Source organism: Berkeleyomyces rouxiae, assembly GCF_048999995.1.
Source record: "Berkeleyomyces rouxiae strain 22BRR77 chromosome Unknown BrBRR77_ptg000011l, whole genome shotgun sequence".
Lineage (NCBI taxonomy): Eukaryota > Fungi > Ascomycota > Sordariomycetes > Microascales > Ceratocystidaceae > Berkeleyomyces > Berkeleyomyces rouxiae.
This window is the reverse complement of record NW_027396501.1, coordinates 407,648-428,501: the sequence shown is the minus strand read 5'-3', so window position 1 is coordinate 428,501 and position 20,854 is coordinate 407,648. Positions and strand designations below refer to the sequence as shown.

General features: G+C 50.0%; 5 protein-coding genes across 5 annotated transcripts; 1 reads left to right on the top strand and 4 right to left on the bottom strand.

Moving 5' to 3' along the window:
- Positions 1-1,636: 1,636 nt before the first annotated feature.
- On the bottom strand, positions 1,637-6,484 carry BROUX77_007175 (uncharacterized protein; the record flags this gene model as incomplete). The annotated part of the gene is made up of 1 exon (XM_073752241.1): positions 1,637-6,484. The coding sequence occupies one exon, from the start codon at positions 6,482-6,484 to the stop codon at positions 1,637-1,639; it is 4,848 nt and encodes a 1,615-aa protein (XP_073602586.1).
- A 2,807-nt stretch (positions 6,485-9,291) lies between these two features.
- Positions 9,292-12,030, bottom strand: BROUX77_007174 (uncharacterized protein; the record flags this gene model as incomplete). Its single annotated transcript, XM_073752240.1, has 1 exon — positions 9,292-12,030. The coding sequence occupies one exon, from the start codon at positions 12,028-12,030 to the stop codon at positions 9,292-9,294; it is 2,739 nt and encodes a 912-aa protein (XP_073602585.1).
- Positions 12,031-13,046: 1,016 nt separating this feature from the next.
- Positions 13,047-14,213, bottom strand: BROUX77_007173 (uncharacterized protein; the record flags this gene model as incomplete). Its single annotated transcript, XM_073752239.1, has 1 exon — positions 13,047-14,213. The coding sequence occupies one exon, from the start codon at positions 14,211-14,213 to the stop codon at positions 13,047-13,049; it is 1,167 nt and encodes a 388-aa protein (XP_073602584.1).
- Positions 14,214-15,451: 1,238 nt separating this feature from the next.
- Positions 15,452-17,011, top strand: BROUX77_007172 (uncharacterized protein; the record flags this gene model as incomplete). The annotated part of the gene is made up of 1 exon (XM_073752238.1): positions 15,452-17,011. The coding sequence occupies one exon, from the start codon at positions 15,452-15,454 to the stop codon at positions 17,009-17,011; it is 1,560 nt and encodes a 519-aa protein (XP_073602583.1).
- A 961-nt stretch (positions 17,012-17,972) lies between these two features.
- BROUX77_007171 (uncharacterized protein) lies at positions 17,973-20,699 on the bottom strand (the record flags this gene model as incomplete). The annotated part of the gene is made up of 1 exon (XM_073752237.1): positions 17,973-20,699. One exon carries the CDS (start codon positions 20,697-20,699, stop codon positions 17,973-17,975), a length of 2,727 nt encoding a protein of 908 aa, XP_073602582.1.
- Between the last annotated feature and the right edge of the window lie 155 nt (positions 20,700-20,854).

The window sequence follows — 20,854 nt, the reverse complement described above, 5'->3', positions numbered from 1 at the left end:
GCCTTTGCGGGTACTGAGCTGCGTTCTCAACTTATTCCCACTTAAGATCCTTGGTGCTGCCCCTCGGTTGATGAGGTTGCCTTTCGTTATTCCCATTCTTTTTTACCTTCCTCTTGTCTGTGGACACGAGGCCCTTACGAAGTTGTCGTTGCACTTCAAGGCCTTGTTTTATGTTGATCAGATGTACAAGCTTTCATGCTAGGGATTCCGTTGATCCCCTATACGTCACGATGTTGTTGGTGCATCGAGATCTACAATTCTTGCCTGCGGAGTCATGCTGTGTCTAGACCCGTATGGTTGGCTTATTCCTTCTGTTCCGATTCTGCAAAGCCCGGTGGACTTCCGTGTCCCTAGATGCCCGGCTTCCTTTTGCGAATTCTCCGACTTGATTCTAGTCTAGGATGTGGCGATCTTAGTACTGCTGTGGAAATCAGTCATTTAAAAGGAGCATACTGTCATGAATAGCCATTCTTGCCATTGCCATTGCATAGGGTTATGCCTGGCACCTTACCCCGCTTCCGTTGTGTCACGCTAATGTTCCAAGGACGTATGATGATACGGTTATACCACTTGGTGGTCTGTGTAACCTTGAGGTGTCACTCCGGTTTATCTACTCGGGTGTGGCCGGCTTGCACACTATAGATCATCGCTATTAGGTAACTCGGTACTCTGCAGTTGATGCAGCTTATTCTGAGTTGACTGCTATTCTCGTTCCTTTTGTGTCAACAGCGTTTGAGCGTGGGGCCCACACCTGTTAGGCCGATATCGCTGTAACGCGACATATCGTTGCCTGGGTGTCTTGAGGGATTTTCAGTTCTGCTGCTGCCGTGTTGGTTTATCTCGTGAACTAACATCCGGTTTGATAGTAGCGTCTGGTAACGTTGAGTTACGTATGTCCCCACTTTCGGTTATCTGTGATTTGGTTCTAGCTTGGGAAGATCTCTGTTGTCAGAATCTGCAACGCCTTAAATAGCGTTGCCTTCTGCCCTGTGTGATCAGGTTAACTCTTGCTCCCCAAGCTTAACAATCACATACACCCCTTTTGCCATTCTTCTTTGTATACTAGTTTATAGTATCACTTCTTCGATAGTACCTTCTTCTTTAGTACTATATCTTTAATTATCACTTGTTTCTTGATAGCCTTCATTGCATCAGTACCTTCTGTCGTCTTCGTTACCTCAGTGTTCCTGTGATTGTTTATTCCCTTCCGTGTGTTATAAGATCAATTAGTTGAGTGTGTGACGGGTTTCACTAAGTATGAGAGAATCTCATAGTTATGACCAAATGCTGTTTATTATCTTTAACATAGGGAAGAAAAGAAAGAAAAGGAAGAAGAAAATCTAAACTAAAGATGGGGGAACTGGCTCTGCTTTATAGGCGTTCGACAATCCAGTTGTGTGCGCCCCACCAGGGCAACCAGCCCTATGACCCCTGTACAATAAAAGTGGAGCAACATCCGTGCACATAAAAGTGGGTCCCGACCCTTGTGACACAAAAAGTGGGTCGCACCCTGGTCGACTAAAAGTGGGTCCACAAACCCTAACCCGAAAGTGGACCCAACTTCAAATCACACAAAAAGTGGGTCAACATGGATCAGCCCAAAGATGATCCAACATCGGGTCCACGACCCGTAACATTACCCCCCTCCTCTCGTCCGTGTGCGGGGGCCTGTCCGGGCGTCAGCTTCTGGTACGCCCACATCGTCTTCTGTTCCAAACTCGGCTTCAAACATCTCAAGCGCTTCGGTGTCCTCGAAATCAACGCGCGGTCTCCAATCTGGCTCTGCGTATCCGGCCCATTTGACAAGAACTTCTCTGCGGTAGCCTCTTCCAACGCGTCTCTGGCGGCTTCTCAGGATTCGTTCAACAAGGTACTCGGGTTCGCCGTATTCGTTTTCTTCAATTGGCGGCGGTTGCGTGTCGTCCGTTTCTTGCGACGGGAACGGGTTCTGGCTGGCGGGCTTGAGCAAATCGACGTGGAATCTCGGGTGAACATTTGTCGGCACGTCCAACTCAACAACGTGGGGAGAGACAATCTTCCTGACTTTGTACATCGCGTTCGTCCAGGAAAGCTTCTTTGATAGCTGCGGCGTCGAAATATTCTTGAGCTTTAGCCACACGGTGTCTCCGACTTCGAACCGAACCTGGGGGCCTCTCGATCGGTTGGCCTGATCTTCCATGTCCTGTTGTCGCGCTGCCATGGCTGCCTGTGCTAGCTCCCAGCCTTCGTGGAGTCTCTGAATGAACTTCTCGGCGTCTCGGTGTTCTAGCCTTCGCGGAACGGACTCTTCTGCTGTAACTTGCTCGATTGGGCTGACGTGATAACCGTGCGTCAGGAAAAACGGACTCATTCCCATCGAGGTATTCCGGTTGTTGATCGCCAACATGGCCGAGGGGAGCAAGTCTGGCCAATCATACTGCGAATAGGTGATGAACGATCGCAAGTATGTCAAAACTTCTTGATTCATCCGTTCCGTTGCGCCGTCAGTCTGTGGGTGGAAACCTGTCGACAACCGTTGTTCGATACCAGTAAGCTTGCAAAGATGAGTCCAAAACTCGCTCGTCCAGTTAGTGCCTCGATCAGAGACCAGCGCGCGCGGGAAACCATGGTGCTTCCAGTAACACTGCAGAAAACTCTCTGCACATTGTTCGGCCTTCATCGTGTTCATGGCTTCCAAGGCAACACCTCCCGTTAGACGGTCAACAATCACCATCAGGTAGCGGGGATCTCCCGATTTCTTCGCGGGGAGCTCAGTCATGAAGTCTATACCCAGCTCCGAGTGGGGTCGCTGCGGGATCGGAAGCGGCAACAGTAATCCCTTCTTACGCTCGCGCCACACTTTCGACCGCCCACAAACATTGCAGTTCGCACAAAAACGTCTCACATCTCGCGATATACCTGGCCAGAAAAACTCGCGGGACAGAATGGCAAGCGTGCCGTCGCGTCCGGGGTGGCCTGTGATGTGTGAGTCGTGCGTCTTCTGAATCAGTGCCGTCCGTAGGGGTTCCCATTCTGGAACAAACAACTTGTGGCGATATAACAGTGCTCCACGTTGGTCGAATTCGCACTCGGCTATGGATATCGTTATCTTCTTGGTCAGCGACGGGGGAAAACTTCGTTCGCCTGCTGCCAAAGCTTGGTACATTTCCTGCATATCCGAGTCGTGGTCCTTCGCTTGGTCCCAAAGCTCTTGGAGGTGCGGTTGCACAAACAGTCGTGATCCGTCCGGGACATTGTCGGGGCTTTCTGCGATGTCACCAGCTGCCACAGGCACCGTTGCTGTGTGGGGAATCCATTGGTCCTTGATGAGCTTCATGATCCGAGACTTCAGGCGGTCGTCATCTTCGCCTTGCGGAACATCTTGCTGTCGTCGACTGAGGGCGTCGGGCTTTCCACTCTTGCTGCCTGACCGAAACTCCAGCTTAAAATCGAACTCCGAAAGCATCTGCGACCACCGAACCTGGCGCTCCGAAAGTTTGCGAGTCGTCATGAAATACTGTAGGTTCTTGTGGTCGGACAAAATCTTGAAAGGCGCTCCCAAACTCTTAAGTTCGCCTCGCCATTCCTCAAGGCACTTAACCACTGCCAAAAGCTCCTTGTCATGAATCTCGTAGTTAACTTCGGCAGGACTCAACTTCTTGGAGAAAAACGCAACCGGACGCAACTTGCCGTCATCATCAACCTGGGATAGAGTGCCTCCAAGTGCCCAACCAGAGCAGTCGCACTCCACCACCGTCGTTCGGTCTTCGTCCCACATTGCTAAAACTGGTGCCGTGATGAACAAATTCTTGAGCGTCTCGAACGCGCTCTCTTCGGCTTGGCCCCATTTCCACGGGACACCCTTCTTCGTTAAACTGACCAAAGGGGCCGCCACTTCGCTAAACGAGTCGATGAACTGACGATAAAAATTGGCGAATCCGATAAAACTGCGGACCCCTTTGACGTTGGTCGGCGGAACCCATTCTCGTATAGCGGCAACCTTCGCTGGGTCAACCTTGACTCCTTGGCCGGCCTGAATGATGAAACCCAAATACTTCGTTTCCGTAACTGCGAACTCGCACTTGTTAAGGTCCAAACACAGACCCGCATCTCCCAACTTCTTCAGCACGAGCTCGACCTTTTCCATGTGCTCCTTGCGACTACCATCGGTATAAATCAACACATCGTCGAGGTAGGCGGAACAGAAATCGTCCAAATGTTCACGCAGAGTGCTGTTGATGTATCTTTGGAAGGTCGCTGGTGCTCCAGTAAGTCCAAAAGGCGTAACAAGCCACTCGTATAGTCCAAATCTTGTCCGGAAAGCCGTCTTCCATTCATCGCCCTCTTTGACACGAATCTTGTGAAACGCAGCGCGGACGTCAACCTTGGTGAAGTAACGGGCCTTGGCTAACGAACGCAGCGTCTCGCTAATGAGGGGCAGGGGGTAGCGGTCTTTCTCCGTGATGGCGTTGATACCACGGTAGTCGACACAGAATCGTAGGCCACCCCCGGGCTTTCGTACAAACAGGACTGGCGCACCACCGGGCGAACTGCTGGCTCGGATCCAATTCTTGTCCAAGTGATCCGAAAGTGTTTTACGCAGGACCAAGAGTTCATCTCGAGACATACCGTACAGCGGGCCCCACGGGACTTCTTTCTCTTTGCCGTTGTTGTCCTTGGTTAACTTGATAGCGTGGTCGATACCGGGGCGGTTGGGCGGCAAATCTCGTTTCTCATCGTCTAAAAACACGTGGCCGAGGTGCTTCAGTTCTTCGGGAAGCTGCTCGGTAATCTCTCCTAGGGTCATGCGACGCTTAACTTCAAGAGCCTTGTTGATGTCGTGGATCGTGGCGGCGAAAACCTGGATCTCTTCCTTCTTTTTCTTGCTATGGCGAATCTCAGCGGCGAAAACAGAGGCCATAACCATGTTTGCCTTTGCGCCTGGAACATGCGCGTCGAGCCAACCTTTCTCTCGAACCATAAGGGCGTCAGCTCCGGAACCTAGACGAATAACTCGTTCCTTGGCCAAATAAACGACATCGTTGCGCTCCATCCATGGCTTTCCCAAAATCATGTCGTAAGCTAGATTGGGGATAACGTAACCATAGACTGTTTCTTTGCGTCCGTCGATGTCGAGCTCACAAAAGGCAATTTCCGAAATCCATCTCTTCTTTTCGTCATTCTCGGCTAACCGTAGCTCACGCTTCGTTATCGGCATCCGTTGCAAGCCTTTCTTTTTCACCAACGATTCGTTGAAGGCTGACGTTACTAGGCATCCGCTATCGAACAAGGCGTCACAGTAGAAGGAGTTGTCGATAAAAGCTTCGATCAGGAACGGGGACGAATGCATCTGGGAAATCGCTTGTTTGGGGGCATCCGTAATCTTTGTCTTTCGTGGCGAAATAGGTTCATGCCGGTCCTTCGTGGGGGATTCTCTCCTGGTAACCTTCTTGTCGATACTGTGGTTCTCCGGGGTTGTCGTTGCATGTACTTCTGCGGGCGATTCTGCTGGGCGAAACTTCGGGCACCTAAACGAACGATGGCCCTGCTCTAAACAACGGAAACAGGCTTGTCGTAGTCGTGCCTTTTCGATATCAGATTGCGCTCTCCATGGCGCTCGTGGCTTCGGGGGTTCAGCAAACTTCTGCTGGCTCTTCTTTTCTATAATCTTGGCAGCGGTCTCCAACTGGGAGATCAACGCTGCTACTTCTGACTTCTGCTGAAACTGTACTTTCCGGACCTGTACTTCGGGTCCGTCTTCGGTGTCTTCTTCGTCTGTCGATTCTTCCGCGGCTTCAGGGATCGGGAACTCCTCTTGGTCGACTGGCTGTTGCACATACCACGTGCTGCTAGATCCTTCTCTATATCTTGCTTCGTATTGCGGCAAGCACTCAACTCTTCCAGCTATAGTCCGTACTTTCGTCACCCACTTGTTGTAATCGTCGTCGGGTAACTTCTTCGGAGTGAGGTGGTACTGTAATGTGTCGTTGAGGGCCGCATCTATGAATAGGATCTTGCATCTGTCGGGCCAATGCCAACCTCCACAGGCGCTCAGCGAATATTCGTAGTCTTGCAGAAACGCGTTGAAAGTCTGCGCTTCTCCCATTCTCATGGTCATCAACTTCTGACCTGCCTTCATCACAGCTTGCTTGTCGGTGAACTGGTCGTTGATGTGTTCTAAAAGCTTCTCCCAGTCCCAGTCGTGAGCTTCCCCTTGATCGAGCCAAAGATCCAAACGTGGCTGCTGGCTTTGGGGAATACTCATAAAGATTTCGAAACATATTTCGCTGGGAGTGAGGCGGTGGCGATGGCTGATCCGGGCTCTAAGCTTCAGTTGATTGAAGAAACGCTTGAACGAAGAGGGCTGACCATCCCACTGGGGCCATGAGATATTGTGTGTGGGAGAGGGGGAACATTGTTGGCTCGATAACAGCTGATGCACTGACTGTAACAACTGGAACGTGGTAACATCAGGCTGCGGGTTGACTTCGGTCTGCTGGGGCATGGTGGCGACCTGGGGTGGCAACGTGGCGGGGAGGAAAGGCGGAAAACTGGGGGTCCTAGGGCTCAACATGGCATAAGATTGCACTTGCCCAAATAGGATAAAAACAAACAGGTAGAACAGGGATAGGAACATATCCAAATAGAGGGATGAAAACTGTATATAAAACTTCTTGAACGGATCCCGTAACTCCAGGGGATCGTGAGAAAACTCAAGAAGATGTTAAAGATAATATGTGACGGGTTTCACTAAGTATGAGAGAATCTCATAGTTATGACCAAATGCTGTTTATTATCTTTAACATAGGGAAGAAAAGAAAGAAAAGGAAGAAGAAAATCTAAACTAAAGATGGGGGAACTGGCTCTGCTTTATAGGCGTTCGACAATCCAGTTGTGTGCGCCCCACCAGGGCAACCAGCCCTATGACCCCTGTACAATAAAAGTGGAGCAACATCCGTGCACATAAAAGTGGGTCCCGACCCTTGTGACACAAAAAGTGGGTCGCACCCTGGTCGACTAAAAGTGGGTCCACAAACCCTAACCCGAAAGTGGACCCAACTTCAAATCACACAAAAAGTGGGTCAACATGGATCAGCCCAAAGATGATCCAACATCGGGTCCACGACCCGTAACAGAGTGTGCCTCTTTACCTCAAACCGACCATACGACCTAGAGAGTTCTATCCTCTCCTCCCGGCCGTATATCCGCGCAGGCCTGACTGTCCACCTCTGGAACCTATCATTGTCCTGAGTCGTTGGCTTTCTAGAACCCTAATGGTTTCCTTGGGCCCTATCCGTAATAGTTTTCTTGTACATTAGTCTTTTCTCTTTATCTGTTTCTTAATTTATTTCTGCTGTTCTAAAAGCGTTCTCCTTTAGACCGTAAAGCCTTACAATAGAAACAGATCTACCCTTGTTTACACTGTCCTCGTTTCTTTTACCCTGTCTTCGTACCTTTTCCTCGTTACCACCCGCCACCTGTACATCGTTTCTCTCTGTTCCTCTTTTGTTCCACCGTCACATGCCCTACTGTGCACCTACCACCGACCCCGACTCTGACACCACTTCCAACAACACCGTCTTCTTCGACTCTGAGCCTCCTCCGACAGCCATGTCCGATCCTACTGTCCCTGTTCCAGCCCCGGCGGCCCCGTCGCTTCAAGATCTGCTGCAAGCCATCTATTACGGATAGGGCCCAAGGAAACCATTAGGGTTCTAGAAAGCCAACGACTCAGGACAATGATAGGTTCCAGAGGTGGACAGTCAGGCCTGCGCGGATATACGGCCGGGAGGAGAGGATAGAACTCTCTAGGTCGTATGGTCGGTTTGAGGTAAAGAGGCACACTCAACTAATTGATCTTATAACACACGGAAGGGAATAAACAATCACAGGAACACTGAGGTAACGAAGACGACAGAAGGTACTGATGCAATGAAGGCTATCAAGAAACAAGTGATAATTAAAGATATAGTACTAAAGAAGAAGGTACTATCGAAGAAGTGATACTATAAACTAGTATACAAAGAAGAATGGCAAAAGGGGTGTATGTGATTGTTAAGCTTGGGGAGCAAGAGTTAACCTGATCACACAGGGCAGAAGGCAACGCTATTTAAGGCGTTGCAGATTCTGACAACAGAGATCTTCCCAAGCTAGAACCAAATCACAGATAACCGAAAGTGGGGACATACGTAACTCAACGTTACCAGACGCTACTATCAAACCGGATGTTAGTTCACGAGATAAACCAACACGGCAGCAGCAGAACTGAAAATCCCTCAAGACACCCAGGCAACGATATGTCGCGTTACAGCGATATCGGCCTAACAGGTGTGGGCCCCACGCTCAAACGCTGTTGACACAAAAGGAACGAGAATAGCAGTCAACTCAGAATAAGCTGCATCAACTGCAGAGTACCGAGTTACCTAATAGCGATGATCTATAGTGTGCAAGCCGGCCACACCCGAGTAGATAAACCGGAGTGACACCTCAAGGTTACACAGACCACCAAGTGGTATAACCGTATCATCATACGTCCTTGGAACATTAGCGTGACACAACGGAAGCGGGGTAAGGTGCCAGGCATAACCCTATGCAATGGCAATGGCAAGAATGGCTATTCATGACAGTTAGACAGAGTGCTAAGACGTATGGTCGGTTGAGATGAAGAGGCAACACACAACTTAGATGGCGATTCTGAGAATAGAGCGGCACAAAGAGGAAGGAGGAGGAACAATCACACACTTCAAAGAAGAAGAAAGGTTGAACTGCAAAGAAAGCAAGAACAGAATGGTATAAAGAAGAAGAAGAAGGTAAGCAAGTGCATGTGATTGTTAAGCTTGCAGAACAAGAGTAAACCTGATCAACTCAGGGCAGGAGACGACGATATTTATGTTGTCGGCGCTCCTGACAAAACTCTGTCTTCCCAAGCTAGAAACAATCAACATCTAACTACGAACAAAAAATAAGTCTCGTGTAAACAAGACGTAACAGGTTCGTAACAATCGAACCAGATAACAACCCCCACCTAAGCACGCAATGGCAATTGCAACAAGAAAACTCCGCAGCAGCAGAACAACGTCTATCAGAGCACCCGTGCTCAGCACATCCCACGACAACCTCATATCCGTTGATCAACTCACGATCTACACAGACCAACCTGTGCCATAAGCGCATCTTCATAGGTCGCCGACCTTCGGCGTTGTGGAAAAGAAGAGTGGGGTAGGTCTCATGCATAACCCTTAGCATGAGCAGTGTCAGGATAGCTATTCATGACAGTAGCCCCCCTTTTTATGACTGATTTCCACAGCAGTACTAAGATCGTCTGGCGTTAGGCATCCTCTTGTAGAATTCTGCAACCTTCTCAGGTGCATTGGCTAAATGGTCCAGAGGTTCCCAGGAGGGTCCATCATGTTCATAGCCCTCCCAAACTACTTGATATTGCAGAGGGCCACGCGAAGACACGCCTATAATTTCCTTGACCACAAATTCTTCCTCGCCATCTACTATGACGGGAGGAGGAGGAGGGTTTTTCTGGCCAGGAAGAGGATCCGACGCACATGGTTCCAGCAGACAAACGTGGAAGACGGGATGAACCTTCATAGTGGCAGGGAGTGCCAACTCGTAGGCATGCGAAGACACCTTCCGTAGAATCTTAAATGGGCCAAGCTTCTTGAAGTCCAACTTCTTTGAAGGACGAGTAGTTCGAATATTTCTACTCAAAAGCCACACTAAGTCCCCTTCTCGAAGGAGAGGGGCGGAAGATTTGTGTCGATTCGCGTACTCGGTCATCCGCTCACGGCTCCACGTAATTTCAGTCTTTAAAAACTGACAAATGTTGTCAAGCTCTTTAACAAAGTTCCGCAACGGGCCTTTTTCCACAGAGACTGGGAGCGACTCACGCCCACTTCTGGGGTGAAACCCGTGGTTCGCAAAGAAGGGCGTCAGCATAGTAGAACTGGACTCGGAGTCATTGTAAGAGAACTCCGCCAAGGGCAAAAGATCAGCCCAATTGTCCTGTCTATAGTTGGTGTAACCCCGCAGGTATTGCTCCAAAATAGAGTTCACACGCTCAGTCTGACCATCGGTCTGAGGGTGGAACGCAGTACTCAGATTTTGCTTTATGCCCAACAGTTTGGCTAAAGCCTTGGAAAAAGCCGACGTAAACAGACTACCCCTGTCGGACACAATGTCCAATGGCAGACCGTGGAGCCTATACACTGCTGACAAATAGAGCTTAGCAAAACCTGCAGCATCCAGCGAGGAATCGCAAGGTATAAAGTGAGCCATTTTGCTAAGCCTATCGACGACAACGAGAATCATGTCAAAAGAATTGGAGACCGGCAAGCCGGTGATAAAATCAAGGGACACAGATGTCCACCGAGCTTGCGGAATGGTCAGAGGTTTCAGTAGACCGTAGGGACTATGTCGCGCGGACTTGATCCGTTGGCAGACCTCACAATTTCGGATGTACCGGATGACATCACGACGCATCCCGGGCCACCAGTATTCCCGAACAAGAAGTTCAAAAGTGTTCTTTTGTCCAGGGTGTCCGCTAGGCATAATATCATGACAATTCTTCAATGCACGAACTCGTAGATCCTCGTTCGGCAAATATAGAAGGTCGTTGACAAACAAAAGACCGTCATTGTCAAGCCTGCAGACACTGAGGTCCACATCTGGAGGTTTGGTCGACTGGCCTCGAAGAGCAGAAATAACATCAAGAGCCCACTTGTCCGTGGATAGCGCGATTTTTACCTCGTCTACCAAAGACATGGTACCAATAAAATTTTCAGGGGGAATAATAGGAGCACACAGCTCTTTATCCTCCTCAGAAGAAGAAGAAACGAGGTCTTCGTAGCGTCTGGTCAGGGCATCAGCTCTAGAATTCAAGGAGCCAGGCCTATAAGTGATGACATAACGGTACTCGCTCAGTTCCATAGCCCACCTCGCTTGCCGTCTGTTCATGGCCGGAATTTGCTTAAGAACGGCTAAATTCCGATGGTCCGTCAATACCAGAACAGGTTTTTCCAGACTTTCAACCATGAATCGCCACGACTTTAGAGACTCCACAATGGCTAACAACTCCTTGTCACCTACGCCGTAGTTACACTGGGCAGGATTCATTTTTTGAGAGAAATAGGCCACGGGGTGTAGTAGAAGCCCCTTGTCAGTCGGGTGGTATTGAGACATGACGGCAGATATTACACGGTCAGACGCGTCTGTTTCAATAACAGTGTCCAACAGGTAATCAAAGTGCTTGAGGATAGGTTCAGAGCAGAAAAGGTCCTTCAGGGTGTGAAATGCTGCCTCACATTCAGAGGACCAGACAAAAGATTGCGTCTTTTTAGTCAACTCGAAGAGAGGTGTGCAGATTCTAGAGAAGTCACGGATGAACCTCCTATAGAAATTGGCAAAACCCAAAAAGGACTGGACTCCCTTAACAGTTCGGGGAGCCTCCCACTCACGGACAGCCGCAACTTTAGCGGGGTCCATCTTCAGAGCATCGGCTGAAATAACAAAGCCAACAAAGGTAGTTTCAGTCTTGTCGAATTCGCATTTTTCACCCTTGACAAACAGACTGGCCTGCGCTAATTTTAGCAGGACTTTGCGCACATGAACATCATGTTCCTCTTGGTTCAGAGAGAACACCAGGATATCATCCAAGTAACAGACACAGAATATGTCCAAATACTCCGACAAGACCTCGCTGACATATTTCTGACACGTGGCAGGAGCATTGGTGAGCCCAAACGGCATCACATTGTACTCAAAAATGCCATATCGAGTTCTGAAAGCTGTCTTGTATTCATCACCTTTCTTGATGCGAATCAAGTGGTACGCAGCTCTCAGATCCAGCTTTGTAAAAATGTTTCCCGTAGCCGCCGTGCGCAGTGATTCATTGATCCGAGGCAGAGGAGTTACGTCTTTGATGGTGATATCATTGACGGCTCGGAAATCAACACAGAATCGTAAACTGCCTGGCTTCCTAGCAAAAAGAATCGGGGAAGCCAGCGGCGAAGAGGAAGAGGAAATAAAGCCTTTAGCAAGCATGCCATCTAGATATTTTTTGACAGCCTGTAACTCGAGTGGAGTCATATCGTACAGCGGGGCCTTGGGGTATTTCGCATCGGGAACGAAGTTAATCGCATGATCAATGTCCCGGTGAGGTGGTAGTTGATCAGCACCTTCTCGAGAGAACAGAGGAAGTAGGTCATGGTATTTCTTCGGGATGCGTTCAAGGAGCCGTGCATGCTCTTGTTCCGGAGTTAGGTCCTCCTGATTGAGATAATCCAGGACTTCCTGAGCGGTGACACGATAAATCTGTAGTTTCTCAGCTTTGGCAAAGCGATGCAAAGCCTGAGACGACACCGTCACACAGGAACAAGACACAGCTGACGATTGTGCAATAAAAGAAGGAAGGGGTGAAGTGGCTGAAGCAGGAGCAGATCCCTCAATCTGACTGCCAGCGGTAGAAGCAATATTTTTGTCGTTTTTTGTATAAGAAAAATCAAACGAAGCGCCAGAATCAGTAGAAGCAGTCGAAACAGAAGAAGAAGAAGAAGAAGAATCAGAAGCTGCCACAGCATTGCCATCGGCGGTAGAAGTAACCGATATCTTGAGCGTATTGGAAGGCCAAGAAATTTCCGGGTTATGGGCGTCGAGCCAGCATTTCCCCAGGATGATGTGGTAGCCCCCAAGCTTCGTGATTTGAAAAACCAAAGTTTCTGAATAATTAGGAAAAGAGAGGGACAAAGGAACTTGGTGGGTCACTTTACCCGCAGCAGTTTCACTACCATCAACAACATGGAGCGACTCGGCTCTGGCCTTGAGAACAGTAGGAATCTGATGCCTTGCTATAAATTCAGAATCCACAAAACAAGTTGTTGATCCCGAATCCACCATAGCGTAGGCCTCAATGGAATTATTCACTGTCACAGGAATAACCAGAGGGGGAGAGTTACCATAATCGATAGCATTATCAAGAGAACAAGTGCTGATTCTCAAGAGACCCTCATCAGCAGCGTCAGGGCTAGCCAGGACCAGAGGGGAATGGGTCGGTAGCCCTTCTAGTTTTTTGACGCATCAGGCGCAGGGGTCGTCGAGGGAGCCCGGGTAGAAGTGGAGGGAGAAGGGACAGTAGCTGCGCGAAGAGCAAGGTTGTTTTTGGGGCAAGCCTTTAGCATGTGGTCCTTTGCGCCACACTTCCAACAAACACCCTTTGCCATTTTGCCGTCAGCAGTCTTACGGAAGGGTAGACCGTTGGCATCGGGACCTGCAGAGGTACCCTTAGCTGGCTTGGTGTTGGGGACAGCTTTTTGGGCGCCAGCATTTCTCGAACGAGAATCTTGCTGAAAGGGGACCACACCAGGAGGCGGTTGGATTTTCCCGTTGTTTCCCCGGGTTCGGTTGTTGATCGTATTGTCCAGCGTGTTGCAGAAATTAGCGAACTGATCAAGCGTTCCCTTAGGGGCAGGATAGGTGTTCCAAGCCAGAGCGTCCTGTATGTGGGGCTTGAGGCCTCGCTGAAATAGTGCAATGGTGAAATCAGCGTCGGCCCAACCGAGTTTCTTCAACAGCGTTGTAAAAGCAGAGTGATAGGCAGTACAAGTACCTGTCTGCTTTAAGTCGAAGATCTGCTGGGTCGCAGTCATGCGCCAGTCAGGGTCATCGAAAGCCTCAGCTAACGATTTCATAAAATCGTCGTACGTTTCAAAGTTCATGTGTCCAGTGGCCGGGTCCATCCGAGGCATGGCCCAATCCAGAGCGCCATCTCTAAGGTAGGAGAAGGCAGTCATCAGCTTGCGCTGCTCCGTGCGGTGGTGCTTGGGTGCAGCAGCAAATTTGACCGCAAGTTGCCTCTGGAACGCCTGGAAGCCTTGCTGATTGCCATCATAGGGCACGACATCAAGATGCTTGTCGGCCTCTTTCAACGGATCGGCATCCTCTTCCCGTTTGACTCGGGGAAGAGACTCAAGGGAGTTGAAGCGGGCTTCAGCGCCAGCCTGGAACGCAGCCCAGTAAACCTGAGCCGCATCAGGAACAGAGCCAACGGGGATGGGCGGGGCACCATCGTCGGTGCGCAGACCAGACATGTAAGCCGCCACAATAGCCATTTTGATCTCAGCACTGAACTCCCTAGGAAGGGCACCGAGATGCCAGTTCTCAGGAGTTCGGTCAGGAATCGACAGGAGGAACGTATTGAGATGCTCGATCATTTCGCGAGTGAGGGCCATTGCGAGTTGAAACGTAATAGAGAGGGAAAAATAAATGAGGAGAGAAAAAAGTGCCAAAGAGAGCCAAAGTTGTAATAGCGTCGGGTCTTCAAATGAAGCTTAACAAAATATTACGGATAGGGCCCGAAGAAAGGATTAGGGTTCCGGGTACAGCCAACGACTCGGGACAATGATAGGTTCCTGAGGTGGACAGTCGGGCCTGTGGAGGAAGACGTCAGTTAGACAGAGTGCTAAGACGTATGGTCGGTTGAGATGAAGAGGCAACACACAACTTAGATGGCGATTCTGAGAATAGAGCGGCACAAAGAGGAAGGAGGAGGAACAATCACACACTTCAAAGAAGAAGAAAGGTTGAACTGCAAAGAAAGCAAGAACAGAATGGTATAAAGAAGAAGAAGAAGGTAAGCAAGTGCATGTGATTGTTAAGCTTGGAGAACAAGAGTAAACCTGATCAACTCAGGGCAGGAGACGACGATATTTATGTTGTCGGCGCTCCTGACAAAACTCTGTCTTCCCAAGCTAGAAACAATCAACATCTAACTACGAACAAAAAATAAGTCTCGTGTAAACAAGACGTAACAGGTTCGTAACAATCGAACCAGATAACAACCCCCACCTAAGCACGCAATGGCAATTGCAACAAGAAAACTCCGCAGCAGCAGAACAACGTCTATCAGAGCACCCGTGCTCAGCACATCCCACGACAACCTCATATCCGTTGATCAACTCACGATCTACACAGACCAACCTGTGCCATAAGCGCATCTTCATAGGTCGCCGACCTTCGGCGTTGTGGAAAAGAAGAGTGGGGTAGGTCTCATGCATAACCCTTAGCATGAGCAGTGTCAGGATAGCTATTCATGACACGAGCAGACCCACGAGTGCCCCTGGAAGTTGCCAGCAGTCCCCCGGAGGAGAGGGAGGAGGAGGCGATTGTAACGATCTATGGATCGAGGTAGGCTCAGGCTCCGCCCTCACCGCTGTTTACACCGCCGTCCACACCGCCTTGCACACCGCCGTTACTCACCGCCTGCCAAACCCGTGTGCACACCGTCGTTGTCAAGGGTACGCGTCATACCTCTACCGCGCGTATATAGATAGTGTTGTTTCCGCCCGTTTTCTTGTACATTAGTCTTTTCTCTTTATCTGTTTCTTAATTTATTTCTGCTGTTCTAAAAGCGTTCTCCTTTAGACCGTAAAGCCTTACAATTTATACCGACGGCACCTACGCAGACCACATGGAAAAAGTCAACCTCGTCATCAAAAAATTGGGAAATGCAGGTCTCCGTTTAGACATCGACAAGTGCGAATTCGCAGTTTTTGAAACAAAGTACCTAGGTTTCATCATCCAAGCAGGCAAAGGTGTCAAAGTCGACCCAGCAAAGGTCGCTGCCATACGAGAATGGACGCCACCCACCAATGTCAAGGGCGTTCGAAGTTTTATAGGATTCGCAAATTTTTACCGCCAGTTTATCGATTCCTTCAGCGACGTTGCGGCTCCACTAGTCAGGCTAACGAAGAAAGGCACCGCATGGACCTGGGGCCCAGTCGAAGAACGAGCTTTCGAGACGCTGAAGAACCTTTTTATTACCGCCCCGGTTCTAGCGATGTGGGACGAAGACAGGAAGACGATCGTGGAATGCGACTGTTCTGGATGGGCCCTGGGAGGAACTCTATCCCAAGTGGACGACGAAGGCGAACTGCGCCCAGTAGCATTCTTTTCCAAGAAGCTGTCCCCTGCCGAGGTCAACTATGAGATTCACGACAAAGAGCTCCTGGCAGTTGTGAAGTGCTTGGAAGAGTGGAGGGGCGAATTGAAGAGTCTTGGCGCCCCCTTCAAAATATTGACCGACCACAAGAACCTGCAATACTTTATGACGACACGGAAACTTTCAGAGCGGCAGGTTCGGTGGTCCCAGAAGCTTTCAGAATACGACTTCCAGCTTGAGTTCCGATCAGGAAGCAAAAGTGGTAAACCCGACGCCCTGAGCAGACGAGAACAAGACATTCCTCAAGGCGAAGACGACGACAGGTTAAAATCTCGGATCATGAGACTTGTCAAGGACCATTGGGTGTCACCAGATGCAGCAGTAATGATGACCCCGGCCCACGTTACCCAACCCGCGGACCGGATCCCTAACGGTGCGCAGCTTTTCGCGCAACTCCACCTGCAGGAACTATGGGATACAGCTAAGACGAAGGATTCGGATATTGCACTCATGTACCAAGCGTTGGCCAGTGGCGAACGAAGTTTTCCTCCTACCATCTCGAGAAAAGTCACGATCTCTATAGCGGAATGCGAGTTCGACGAGCGCGGCGCTCTAGTATATCGGCACAAACTGTTCGTGCCTGACTGGGAACCATTGCGAACTGCGCTGATCCAGAAAACACACGACTCACATGTCACAGGACACCCAGGTCGAGACGGCACGCTTGCGATTCTGTCCCGGGAATTCTTTTGGCCTGGCATTTCAAGAGAGGTGCGCCAATTCTGCGCCAATTGTGACGTGTGTGGACGATCCAAAGTATGGCGAGAAAGAAAGAAGGGATTCTTACGACCACTGCCTATCCCTGAACGACCACACTCGGAACTCGGTATCGATTTTATGACGGAACTACCTGCACGAAAGACTGGCGACCCACGATACTTGATGGTCATTGTGGACCGACTTACTGGAGCTGTCAGCTTGGAGGCCATGACAACTATGGCAGCCGAAAAGTGTGCAGAGCGGTTCGTACACTGCCTGTTACGGGTCGTGGACCCGACGTTGGATCATCTTTGGGCTGATCCATGTTGACCCACTTTTTGTGTGATTTGAAGTTGGGTCCACTTTCGGGTTAGGGTTTGTGGACCCACTTTTAGTCGACCAGGGTGCGACCCACTTTTTGTGTCAAGTGGGTCGGGACACACTTTTGTGTACAGGGATGATGCCCCACTTTTATTGTACAGGGGTCATAGGGCTGGTTGCCCTGGTGGGGCCCACACAACTGGATTCCTGAATGCCTATAAAGCAGAGCCAGTTCCCCCATCTTTAGTTTAGATTTTCTTCTTCCTTTTCTTTCTTTTCTTCCCTATGTTAAAGATAATAAACAGCATTGGACCTAACTATGAGTTTTCTCCGTACTTAGACAACCCGTCACACTGCCACTGGAAACACCACGGCTTCCCTCACGCCTTAACATCAGACCGTGGAAGCAATTGGACGAGCGAATTTTGGACCAAGTTGTGCGAACTGACAGGGATCGAACAGAGACTGTCAACTGCCTTCCACCCAGAAACCGACGGAGCGACAGAAAGGATGAACCAGGAAGTGTTGGCATACCTACGAGCATTCATTACCTATTCACAATACGACTGGCCCGACCTGCTACCATCCGCTATGTTAGCAATCAACAACCGAAACACTTCGACAGGAATGAGCCCCTTTTTCCTCACGCACGGCTACCATGTCTGTTAAGGTGTGATTACGCTAAGCTGGATCTTCACAGAAAGGGACACAGAGGGACAAAGATCTCGAATTGAAGAACAAAACCTAAACTCTCTAAATGGTGTAGAAACAATGCGACTATTTATCCTGTTGGAAAGGGAGGCAACCGACGATCGGCGGCGACGACAACTAGTTCCTCTAGGAAGTGCCGTTAGTCTTGGTTCTGGTCTGGCATTAGTTTTGCCGTACCAGCGCCGGACTAGTCCTTAGAGGATACGCCGTTAGTGTTGGTGTCGGGCTTCCGTCGGTCCTTAAGGGTGCAACCCCAACATCAGCCTCTCTTCCTCCTTTTGCGCGTCGTTTTGGTTCCTTTTTGGCTGAGCCATAGTTTGTAGGCGTCGGTATCGACCAGAAGGTCGACTGGTTCCCAGCCAGGTCTGACGTAGCCTTTCCATTTGACTTTGACTTGCTTGACACCATTAGAAGTGCGTTCGCCTAGGATCTTTTCGACCTCCCAGTATTCTTCACCATTGATGACTTCCATAGGTGCTGGTCGATCGTCGTGAGTCTTTTGGGAAGGGAAAGCGTCGTTGGCAGCTGAGCGAAGGCGATCGGCATGGTAGACGTCGTGAGCAGTTGTACCCGGTACTTCAAGACGATAAGTGTGAGGGGTAACTTGTTCCAACACTTTGCAGTATTGGTATTTTGCTCTAAGTTTCCTGCCGAGGCCTGAGCCTTGTTGTTCAGGGCGTAGGGTGAGCCAAACGTATGAGCCTGTAGGAAAATCTGGTGCAGGACGTCGGTGTTCATTCTCGCGTTGCTCCATCTCCGCTCGTGACAGAGAAAGGTTGGCGTGGGCCCATTTCTGGGCGTCTCTCAGGCGTTGGATGACCCTCTCAGCCTGTCCGAGTGGACCGTTATTGTCGGGTTCGACAGGCAATGGTGGTGCGGCGAAGACTCGTGGGTGGTAGCCGTGAGACAAGAAGAAAGGTGAAACATTAGTGGCAGAAGATGGGGTGGCATTGATGCTGAACTCGACCATGGGCAGTAGATTGAGCCAGGCGGGGCCTTCAGCGCTGAGTTTGGCAAGTTTGACTTTGATCTCAGCGTTCATCCTCTCTGCAGCTCCATTGGTAGCCGGATGGTAAGCTGTTGTGGTTAGCCTTTCGATCTCTAGGCGTTTGCAGAGGTGTCGCCAAGCTGCGTTGACAAATTCGCGGTCAGACAAAATAGATTTTGGCATGCCGTGGTGTCGGTAAAAGTGGTGGAAGAACATATCTGCAACAGATTCCATGTCGAGGGCGTCGGCGGGAATAAGGATGACGCCCTTGGATAGACGGTCTATAACAGTTAGGACGTGGGTGTAGGTGATGCCGCCTTTCTGTGCTGGTTCCAAAGGTCCGATAAAGTCGATGGCAATCTCGGCCCAAGGCTGGTCGGGAATTGGCAAGGCTTTGAGGGTGGTGTCCTTGTTGTCGCGACGAATGTTAGAACTACCACAAATTTGACAGTTGCGGCAGAAACGGCGGATATCTTCGACGTAGCGGGGCCAGAAAAACTCTCTAGACAGCTCGACTTGCATGACGTTCTTTCCGGGGTGCAGCATCATGGGCGAGTCATGAATGTTCTGTAGGATGGCGGTTCTCAATGGCTCGTTAGTAGGTACCCATAGTTTATTCCGAAATCGAATAGCGGATTTGGCGTCCAAAGAGCAGTCGGAAATGTTGACTCTCAACTTGTGTCTGATTGTTTCGGGCCACTGTGACAGTCCATCTGTCAACGCTTTATGGATAATGGCGTATTCATCATCGGCAGCACAGGCATCAGACCAGAGTTCCCGTAAGGCAGGCGGAAGTTCGGGGGTAGAAGGGGCTTCTGGCGTGTTGGTGGTTTGTGTCGAGAAAACTTTCAGGCCGTTACCGTCGTGGTGCAAGATAGTGGCTAGTCGGTCGTTGTAGCGCGCGTCATTCGTGTTGTCTGGGGTGTCGCGGCGAGAGAGAGCATCTGGGAGAGGGGAGAGTTTACCAGGACGGTGGACGATGGTGCAGTTGTATTCGCTCAAGGTCAGGTACCATCTAGCTTGGCGTTCGGACAAGTGCTGCAACTTGGTAAAATGCAGCAAGTTTTTATGATCTGAGACGATGGTAAACGTCTCCTTCAGGCCCTTGAGTTCGCCACGCCATTCCTTCAGGGCACAGACAACAGCCAACAGCTCTTTGTCGTGGATCGGGTAGTTGCATTCGGCGGCAGTCATTTTGCGGCTGAAATAAGCACAAGGCCTAGTTGATCTATCGGGCTGCGTCTGTAGAAGCGCTGCACCGAGACAGTAGCCAGACGCGTCTGTCTCAACAACAGTTGGCAGATCTGGATTGTGCGTGCAGAGGACAGGGGTCGAGGTGAATGCTTCTTTTAGAGCCTGGAAGGACTCTTCTTCCTTTTCGCCCCACTGGAAGGCCTGGTCTTTCTTTGTCAACTGTAGCAAGGGAGTCGCTAGAGTAGTGAAATTTCTGACAAAGGTGCGGTAGAAATTGCATAGACCGAGGAAGGCTCGAACGTCCCTGACCTTCTTGGGCGTTGGCCAGTCCGACACTGCAGAGACTTTGGTTGGGTCGGTTGAAATCTTGCCGGGCTCAAGGATGTATCCCAGGTACTTCACTTTCGATACCGCGAACTCACATTTATCAATGTCGATTGTCAGTTGGCCCTCCAGAACCTTTGCTAAAGCCAAGTTGACCTTCTCGTAGTGGTCCTCTAACGTGCCGTCGGTATAAATCAAGATGTCATCGACGTAGGCAGAGCACCACACATCCAAGTATGGGCGTAGCAGACTGTTCACAAAACTTTGGAACTCTGCAGGCGCGTTGGCCAGACCAAAAGGCATGACGTTCCACTCAAAAAGGCCTTGTCGCGTTCGAAAAGCGGTCTTCCACTCATCTCCCTCGGCGATTCTGATGTTATGAAACGCGGAAACAACGTCGAGTTTCGTAAACCACTTAGCTTTGGAAGCATTAGCTAGGGTCTCGCTGATGTTTGGGAGTGGGTACCGATTCTTTTTCATAGTCGCGTTTAGTGCACGATAATCTACACAGAAGCGGAGGCCGCCACCAGGCTTTTTCACGAATAGGATGGGAGCAGCAGCAGTGGACTGGCTGTGGCGAATGTAGCCTTTTTCCAGCAATGAAAGAAGCGTCTGGCGATGTCATGAATAGCCAT